The sequence below is a fragment of the Myotis davidii genome, unplaced genomic scaffold, assembly GCF_000327345.1.
Source record: "Myotis davidii unplaced genomic scaffold, ASM32734v1 scaffold65, whole genome shotgun sequence".
NCBI lineage: Eukaryota > Metazoa > Chordata > Mammalia > Chiroptera > Vespertilionidae > Myotis > Myotis davidii.
In genome coordinates, this window is record NW_006297833.1 from 564,799 (window position 1) to 574,081 (window position 9,283).

The 9,283-nt window shown below is 54.9% G+C and overlaps 1 protein-coding gene across 1 annotated transcript in view; it reads right to left on the bottom strand.

Annotated features, from left to right (window-relative positions):
- The window catches only part of PDX1 (pancreatic and duodenal homeobox 1), an 11,520-nt gene extending 7,528 nt beyond the window's left edge, over positions 1-3,992 (bottom strand). The window contains exons 1-2 of the mRNA XM_015570442.1: positions 3,576-3,992; positions 7-252 (exon numbers count right to left, since the gene is read on the bottom strand). Of these exons, the coding sequence (XP_015425928.1) occupies positions 7-252; positions 3,576-3,978 (649 nt within the window). The 5' untranslated portion in view covers positions 3,979-3,992. The remainder of the gene's footprint in view (positions 1-6; positions 253-3,575) is intronic.
- Positions 3,993-9,283: the final 5,291 nt, after the last annotated feature.

A 9,283-nucleotide genomic window follows, 5' to 3' on the forward strand; every position in this document is an offset into this window, starting at 1 on the left:
CCCCGCCACTCCCGGCGGCTGTCCCGCAGCCGCGCTTCTTGTCCTCCTCCTTTTTCCACTTCATGCGGCGATTCTGGAACCAGATCTTGATGTGTCTCTCGGTCAAGTTCAGCATGACGGCCAGCTCTACCCTGCGCGGCCGGGAGATGTACTTGTTGAACAGGAACTCCTTCTCCAGCTCCAGCAGCTGCGCGCGAGTGTAGGCCGTGCGCGTCCGCTTGTTCTCCTCGGGTTCTGCGGAGTAGGCACTGCCTGCGGGACACAGGACATGAGAGTGTGCTTCCCCATCCCGGCTGCCTCCTGCGGGGCGGGCGTGTGTGTGTGTGTGTGTGTGTGTGTGTGTGTGAACCAATCGATGTGTCTCTCTCACACCAATGTTTTTCTCTCCCTGACACTGCGGTGGGCTCTCTCAACACGTGGTTCTTGAACGGGTTCCCTTAACTTGTGTATTGATGCTGATTAAAATGTACATAATAGGTTTCTAAACCAATTTGATCCTACAAAGGCAATAAAATGACTGTAATACAGAACTAAAAAAAAAACTTTCTGCCAATGACCCACAAGAAAAATACATTTCAGACCACTACCTAGTTCATACAGATATATAACTGACACAAACACTTTCAGGACATAAAACCAACTTTTACCACATACGATGCTATCTAATTTTTCCTGTTGGTTACTATTTCATTTTTTTCAAAGAAAGGTCTCGACCCAGTACATTGATTTCATTACCCACTAAGAGGTGCAGCCCTCAGTTTGAAAAACCTTTGGCTAATAAAAATCTGAACAACCTTGAGTTAATATAACAATATCCATATATCCATATATTGTTATATCTGACCATAGTTCTCTGTATAGAGAGGGCCAGGAAATTTTCTGTAATTGTCCTCATTTTAACTTCGGCAGGGCCCCTGTCCTGGAAAAGAAGGGAAACTATTTTGGGCTTCGAAGAAGGTCACTATCAGCCTTTGCCTAGGTCTGGACCCCAAATCCTGGTTGAGGGGCGGCTCAGAGGCCTGCACTGAATCCCGCTTGAGACTGGAGGGGATGGGGTGGTGTCAAGGGCTCCCAGTTCTAAGCCGGGTGAGAAGCAGCAGTCTGGCCTGACCCTGTGGATTAGCTCACAACTGGTGTTTGCCGCTGCGCTCCTGGAGGTCCTGGGCTTTTCCTTTCTATTCGAGATCCTGCCTGCACACGGGGCTGTGGACTCTGTTGGGCCAAGTTCCACCGAAACGCTGGGAAGAGGCCTAAGTCTGTCCTTGGGGCAGAGTATGAGACGTTTCTTCTGTGACTGTTGGCTAGGCCTTAGGGAGCTGAAAAGCTGGTGTGCGTGTCTGTGGAGGAGGGTTAATGACACCATGGAACCTGCCAGTTCCCGGGGCTAAGCGTTGGCTCTCAGCAGCCAGGGCGGAGGCTCGGCCTGAGTCAGCGAAGGACGCTTGCTTGCCTCAGGGCATCTCTGGGTCTTGCACTCCCAAGCCTTCCTTGGCCTGGGAGGGAGCGTTGGAGGAACATTTAAAGCATTAAAAAGGCCCTCGGGGTCTTACATTCCACCCACACCCTCCAGGCCCCCTTCTGCTAGAGGCGTTTCCCCCTTCTGCTAGAAGACAGACAGACGCTGGGAGAGTTGGCTGGAGATGGAGGTGGAGGTGGAGGCGGTTGTGCTGTTATTGGGAAACGGCAACAGGAGAGCTGGCCCGTGAGGCTGAGACAGTTCACTTTTTAGGTCAAGTTTTTCGGAAGTTCCTGTTGTTAGTATTCATATCTGTGTTCCGAACAAAAGCCCTCCGGTCATCCTGCCTTCCCCACGCGTGGAACCCAACAGGGAGTGGGAGGCGGGTTCACAGACCCTGGAAGTTTGGCTCCTTTGAAAGTTTCCCCTGGAAGGACCCCCTCCCCAGGCAGCTTCCAGGAAAGAGGGGTCGGGCCCCTTCCCAGGAGGCTGAGCCTGCAGAGGGCCAGAGGGCGAAGGCCGGCCCCGCCAGCCCCGAAGCTCCAGCCTGGGGATGCCAGCTTCCCGGTCCCTCGCTGCCCCGACAAGGCTGCCGATTTTCCTTCGGGTTTTACTTTCTGGCTTCTTGGGCCCCTGGAGCCCAAGCTGCACCAGAGCGAGGGGGACACTCCTGCGGGAGGAGGGGAGGGATGTGGCCCACCTCAGGGCCTCCCTCGCCCTTTCCGGAGGAAGCCGCCGGGAGCGCGGGGAAGGCCAGAAACTGTGTTCCCTGCGCCCTTCGGGAATGGAGCCCTGGAGGGAGCGCAGCTACCGAGGGGACTACTGGCTGAGAGCCCCCCCCATCCCTGCCCCCGCCCTCTCCTCCCATAGAAGGACGCGGTCCTCCAGCCTCCCGGAGACTCCGGCCCCTGGCCGGGCCGCAGGGGAAGAGTGTGCAGAAGCGGCGGTTTCGCCGGAGGTGGGAAGGCTGCGGCTGAGTGGGGGCCCTGTCCGCCCCGGCCTCACACTCAGCTTTCAGAAAAAGTGAACTAGGAGAGGCGAGCCCCGAGGACCCCGGGCGAGCCCGGACCCCCCAAAGCCCTGCTTGGCGGGCCAGGGTCAGGGTCAGGCAGGGGACGGCCAGACTCCGGGATGGGGGAGGGGCGCCAGCTGAGTCTCTCCCCCTACTCTCGTGAGTTGGGAGGAAAGAAAAGCCAACTATTTGCAGTGCAGGTGTGACCAGAAGTGGCTGCGACACGATAACATTGTGTGGCGGGGGCGGCACAGGCCGCGCCGGAAATCTCGGCAGGTCGGGGCGGGGAAGGAGCCTGGCTGCTCGCTCTTAGCCTCCGGCTCCAGGGAGACCTGCTACCGCCGCGGCCCGGGCCCTGCTCCCAGGGCTCCCCGTGCCTGGCCTGGCTGTGCGGAAACAGCATCTCCTTCCGCAAACGGACCTCCGGGAAGCAGCGCGGGGAGACCCCTTCACAAGCTTCTGTTTGGTCAAAAGTGAACTTAGCATCGCAGGCGCCTGGCCCAGCTGCCTGGCTCCTAGGTGAGCGGCGTCCTCGGCCCCCACCTGGCCCCGACTCCTGCCTGCAGCCTCCCCGCAAGGCCGGCCTCCGGACATCGCTGCTTCCCTGCCTCTCCTGGGCGCCCGAGGCTGCCGCCGCGCTGCGGTGAGGCCCACAGGCTCAGGGCGCGAGCGGCCCGAGACCCGAAGGCGCGCTCCCGCGGCTCAGAGGTACCCCAACCCGGCTCGGCTTCCTGCACGCGAACTCCCGGGAGCCCGGGGCGGGCGGATCCCCGCCGGAGGGGGATCCGAGGATCCGAAGCCTTGCGTTCGGCCAGGGGTAGGCTCTCTGGGAGCGGCCCTGGGCGCACGGGGCTCCCGGGGTTCAGTGTACAGAGGGGGAAGGGATTTAAGCTCCCAGTAGGAGAGCTTAGAAGCAAAGACTCTCCAAATTGGACCAGAGAAGCGCGTCCCTGCGGTCTGGCCTCGTTGCTCCCTGTGTACTTTACTCCGACCCCGGCTTATCCGTAGGGGCCGGAACAGGAGCTCGGAGGGGTCCTGCGGAGTGATCAGAGGTAGGGGCAGCCGGGCGAGAGAGGGTGAGGACAGAGGGGCCGGGTCCAGGCTTACCTGCCCACTGGCCTTTCCACGCGTGAGCCTTGGTAGACTTCATCCATGGGAAAGGCAGCTGGACGCGGCTGGGCTCCTCCAGGGCGCCTGGCACGGCTGTATCCGGGAAAGGCCCGGAGGGCGGGTGGGGGAGCGCGAGCTGAGCAGGGAGATGGTGGTGGAGGTGTGCCACCGTGGGGTCCTCCGCGAGGGCGGGCACCTCGTACGGGGAGATGTCTGGCGGGCTGCCCTGCTCCAGCGCGCCCAGGGTGCTGGGGAACGGAGGCGGTGGCGGCGGGGGCTGGCGGCCCATGTACAGGCACGCCGGGGGGCTGGCGCTGAACTCGGGCGCCGGGCCCCGCTGGAACGCGCATGTGTCCTTGTAAAGGTGCGTGGCCGCGTAGTATTGCTCTTCGCCGTTCATGGCTGCCACCCGGGCTTGGGGACCCAGAGTGGGGACCTGGAGCCGGGGACTCGGAGCTGTGCAGCTCTCCCACTCCCGGCGCCACCCCTACTCTTTTTGACAGCTTCGCTCTGCTCTCAGAGAGAACCCGCTGCTGGCGGGGACTCGCTGGCCGGCTGCCCCGCCATAGGCTCCGCTGTGGCCCACGTGGCTCGGCCTGGGGCCATTATTGGCCGGTCTGACTGCCTTAAGAAGCGAGGCCCAGGTCCCCGCGAGCACCGCCGTCGTTTCGATTTTCTCCCTCAGCTGCGTCTACTGCACACACCTGCAGCGCAATTGGCAGCTCTCTCCAAAGTGGGGCGCGCATGAAAATCTTAGAAGTCTCTTCAGTGATAGAAGCAGTTCCTTCAGATTTTAAACGATCTCTTTTCCTTGTATGTTTGATAATGCACATAATATATTAGTAAATATATTTCTACATGGTGAGGTTGTACACTTAAACTTGTTAGGGAATATGGTCAAAAAAGTTTACAGATCCCAGCTCTAAAGGTCGGACGCAGCTCGTTCTATTTTGTCTACGCATTTTGCACGCAGCCACCAAGGGTTCCAGGAGCCAGCACACACAGACCCAGCATTCGTTGTATGTTTTTATCTGTGGCTGTGCTATGGAACTTCTGAAGAATAAACTAACTTCTGAAGCATTCACGGTGGCTTTTTAATTTAGAAAATCATTAGGCATTGTTAATTTTGATTTAGATGAATTGGGGCTCATTTGGTCAACTCAGAATGGTTTCTTAACGTGGCAGGGGCAAGAAGTAGCGTCCCCTCTTGTGGCTGGGAGGCGGGAGCAGGGTGTTGGCCCGGAGTTTCCAGACCCTTGAGGGCTCTCCACGGACCCGGATGATCCGGGCCAGGCCGCGGAGTCCGTCAGCTGGAGACAGCATCAGGAGATGTGGGCAGTGTTTACAAAAGAAATAAAAGCGTTTTTATGACAACAACAGCTTTTCGCTTCCACAGGTTGGGTAGCTTCTGGGCACTCGGGGGTCCTGACTTAAATAGAGACGCCTTTTTCCAGCCCGAAGGTGGAAGGTGCGGACTGCCTCTCTCCCGCTCTCGTGGCACCCACCCCCTGCTGACCGCCGCCTCTGATCATTTTGCCCTGAGGGTGGGTCCTGGGCGGCCTCAGACTGGGTCCTGCCGAAATGAACACATTCCTGGAACCGCAGGGTGGGGTTTTAGAAAAACTAGACACCTTTGCAGAGAAGCCTAGGCAAGAGGGAGCGTGAAGCACAAGGAGCCAGCAGAGAAAAACCACTGCAATGTGACCTTCCTCAAGTACTAACTAACCGAGCCCTTTAACAAGTATATTTTAATATACTTTTCCTGTGAAAAATATTTGTGTTTTACAGTTTTTTTAAAAACTGATTGTCAAGAGAGGAAGGAGAGAGAGAGAGAGAGAGATTTTCTGGCTCCTGCGGTGCCCCGACGGGAATGGAACCGCAACCCGTTTGGTTACAGGAGGACGCTCCAATCAACCGAGCGAGCGCGCCGGCCAGGGTAGACTATTTGTTTTAAATGCACACGGACTGAGTGCACTAAGCAAAAACCAAAGTGGGATTTGACTTCTCTGCAGAGACCTTTTAGATGCTGGTGTCATCTCAGAACTGGCGTGTGCTCTGTATCGAGTGGACGGCGCGCGTCTGGGAATTCGCGTAGCTACCAGGACGCCCGGGATGGGGGGTGGGGAGTTCAGGGATTTCTTTAGGGAAAAGGACCACCTGCTGGGGGGTGTGGGGGCAGGGGTTGAAAAGCTGTGGGACCTGCGCAGGCCCCCGAGTCAAAGAGTTCATTGTTCCTGGAGTCAGAGAACGAGGAGAACCCGCCGCTATCACCAGTCACCGAGCCGCGAGTGGCTACTTCGATCTGAGCGCAGGGCCGGCGGGGGTTGCCCGGCCGCGGCGTGTTGACCCTCGGAGATAATCTGCCAAATCACGGTGGGTCGACTTGGCGACGCGGTTATGAGCCGGCGGCGGCGAGCTCCGCTCGGGACATCACTACAACAGTTAAGGTGTGCCTTACACTGACACTGTAGTCTGGCTGTCCGCCTCGGCCGCCACCCTCGACCCAGAGTGTTTACTTTGCACTTCTCGCTAATTGCACGTTTCTGTAAATTGGTCTCCATTTCTTTGCTTCATTTGCTCCCATTTACTGGTTTTGCTCGGTCCTGCGGAAAGAGAAGAGGCGCTCAGCAGAAAGCAAACCCACTCACCGCGCAGGAGGGCAACGCGCCGGCCGCCGGGTGCTGAAGGGGCACGTTCTCCCCGCACACGGCATGTCTTGCTGCCGGCTACCTGGAGAAGTGACCCAGGCAGCCAAGATCAAACAGCCATTTAGTGTTAGTCTCAGGTGGGACAAAGCTGACTATACTGGGTTGGCTAATTACTAGTATAACCTACATTTATACAGAAAAACCTCAGCCCTAGAGCCCTCCGCTAAGCAAGGTCCCGTCTTAATGTCTCCTGTGCGTGTAGCTCCTGATATCATAAAACCGCCAGGTCCATTACAGGTGAATGCGTTTCCGCTCCGCATCCCCGCTGACGCCTGCGCCCCTTTCACCTCCCACTGGCCCAGAGCGTCACAGAGCCATTAGCCGAGCGCCGGCCTTCCCGAGCCATTTAACAGCAGCTCTTATGGATAAACAAACAAGAAAGGCTGTAAACCAATTATAGTGTGGACAGTGAAAAAGTCGTTTATTAGTAGAACGTCCTGATAGCCCTCGCTGATATTGGAGGTCCTCCTCTACCCTCTTCCCTCTTCAAGTCCTTACCGCGTGCGGTCCGCCTGGAGAACACTGGTCACCTTGTTCGAGCCTTCCTCTGCGGCCCCACGAGCATGCCAAGGGCTGAATTTGCCTTGGTGTTAAGATTTTTTAAGCCATCCTATCGCATGTTAAAGGAAAAACAAACAAACAAAAAACCACCAGATGAACCTTAACTCCAAGGATATGTTCATAAGGAATTTAATTTATTACAGCGTATTTGTTTTTATAATTAATTTGCTGTTAAAATACAAATTCGATTCTGTCCCGAGTTGAAGCAGGAAAGCGAACGATGTGACGTGTGCAATGCGAATATTCCCGTAATTTCCCTTGAACTTCGGTAGCTAGCCTTTCCTTCAGTGGGCACTTAGGCGGCTTTTGTTCCCCAGGGCCAGTGACCCTTTCCTCCTCCTGCTGCGGGGTTTCCTCAGAGTCTGGGACAAACCGATCTCGTTCAGGAAAAAGGACCTAGTAAGGCTCTCCGTTGACTTCTAGGGCAAAACAATCCAGCAAAAGTAAGTGGAAATCAGTTTCCAGAAGATTCAGCCACCCTCCTCTATCCCCCCTCCCCCTCAGTTGTGTAGATAAATGCAGCCTAAAAATCTAATTTACGTGGGCACTTGTCTTGCTCTCTACCTCACTGGCTTTCTCTATCCAGAGCACACAGCACAAGGGAGGCTCCCACGCCCCAGGGCTGTGCGCTGTTTACTCACTTCTCTCCTGAGCAGGACTCCTAGACTACCAGCCCCTTCGTCTTCTTTTTGTTCCATCCTCTGAGGCTCCCAGTTTACTTTGCAGCTGAAAGGAAAGTGTGAAAGGAAGTAAAGACTCCAAGGGGTCTAAAAAGCCCCATACTTGTCCCTTGTCTGGAGTCGCTATGGCCCATCCTTGCCCTTCTGGACTCATCCCTTCCTTGCCCAGGGTCCTATCTGAGCTCCACCGTCCAGATACGCAGCCTCCAGAAATCCCAGCCTTTATCGTTTCCCTCCTGGTCTTAGTCCTGGATAAACTCCTAGCTCCCATCAAAAGTCCCTTCTTTGCCTTCCACCCTCCTCCCATCACCATTTCCTGTGACTGATCCTTTGTTTTCCGGGGAACCATTTCTTACCTTCAGGCTCCTGCCTATGTAGTATAGGCTCTTGACCCAGCTGCCTTCCTAAACCAGCCTGCCTTCCACAGGGTTTATTAGTCGAAGGACGAATATTTTCAATAATATATTTATTTTATGTTTAAAAATTGATTTTTAGAGAGAGGAAGGGAGAGGGAGAGAGGAACATCCATGTGAAAGCGATCTGCTGCCTCTTGCACACCCCTATCTTGGGATCCAGTCTGCAACCTGTGCATGTGTCCTTACCGGGAATCCAACTGGCAGGGGATGACGCGCAACCAACTGAGCCACACCAGCCAGGGTTTCAATACTATTTCTGATGAGACCCTTACACAGCCCTTCCTGTGTGACTGTCTGCAATCTCTCTGAGGGACAGAAACCCAGTAGTAAAAATATGTTTTGGCTTTGGTGGGTGATGGAAAGCTCTTGGGAACTGCATACAGCCCTCTTCCAAATCTCTCTCTGTCCTGCACAAGCTGTGTGTCCCCTGACAAGTTATATCAGTTCAATAAGCTTCCCTGTCCTTATTTGTAAAGTGGATACAATATACTGCCCATAAGGTAGATCCACTGCATACGGTAATAACAACACACACATGGAGCCAGGCTTTGGTTCAAGCATTTTACATATGTTAATCCTCATTAAAATGCTGTGAGGTAGATGCTTATTTCCACTTCGCTGTGGAGGAAATAGGCACAGAAATGTAGTTTGCCCAGAATCACACAGCTAGCAAATGGCAGGGCCTAGATCCCAGCTGAAGTCTTAGGATTCATTTTCTTGAATGTGAGACTATACTATCATTGTAGTGGGTAGTCAAGACATTTAAAAAATGTTGTTTTTTTTTGAGAATTCAGTGAGATAAAACGTCTCATGTTCCTGGCACTCCGTAGGCACTCAGTAAATGGCCATCTCTTCCTTTCTCCCACAGCATTGTTTTCAATGCATCTACAAGCATTTAATTGTCGGTCACCCTTGCATACAAGGGCACCGGGTTGCGATATCCCTGTGTTTTAGGGAAATATGCCCCGAAGTGTTTAAAGAGGCAGGGGCTGGGAGAGCTGGACGGCATTCCCTGAAGCCAGCCCTCCACACACCACAGAGAAACAGGCGCAGGGGCTTCTTCTCCTTTCTACAGCTCGGAAAGCCGGAGAAAAAGGCTTGAAGGGCGAACTAATCACATCCCCACGGGATTAGCTATCCTAGTGGGTGTGGAATCCAGCATCTGAGCTGTGCCTTATAGCCAGAAGCCATTCCCACTGCATTTTCTATGGTTCTTCCACTCCCGTGGTTGAAGAGGAAGCTATTGTCATAAACCCAAAGAAACCCTCAAATAGTTCAGAAGAGAAGGGAATGATTCTAGTGTCTGGGTTGGAGCAGGGTGGAATCCTGCTCCATTCCTG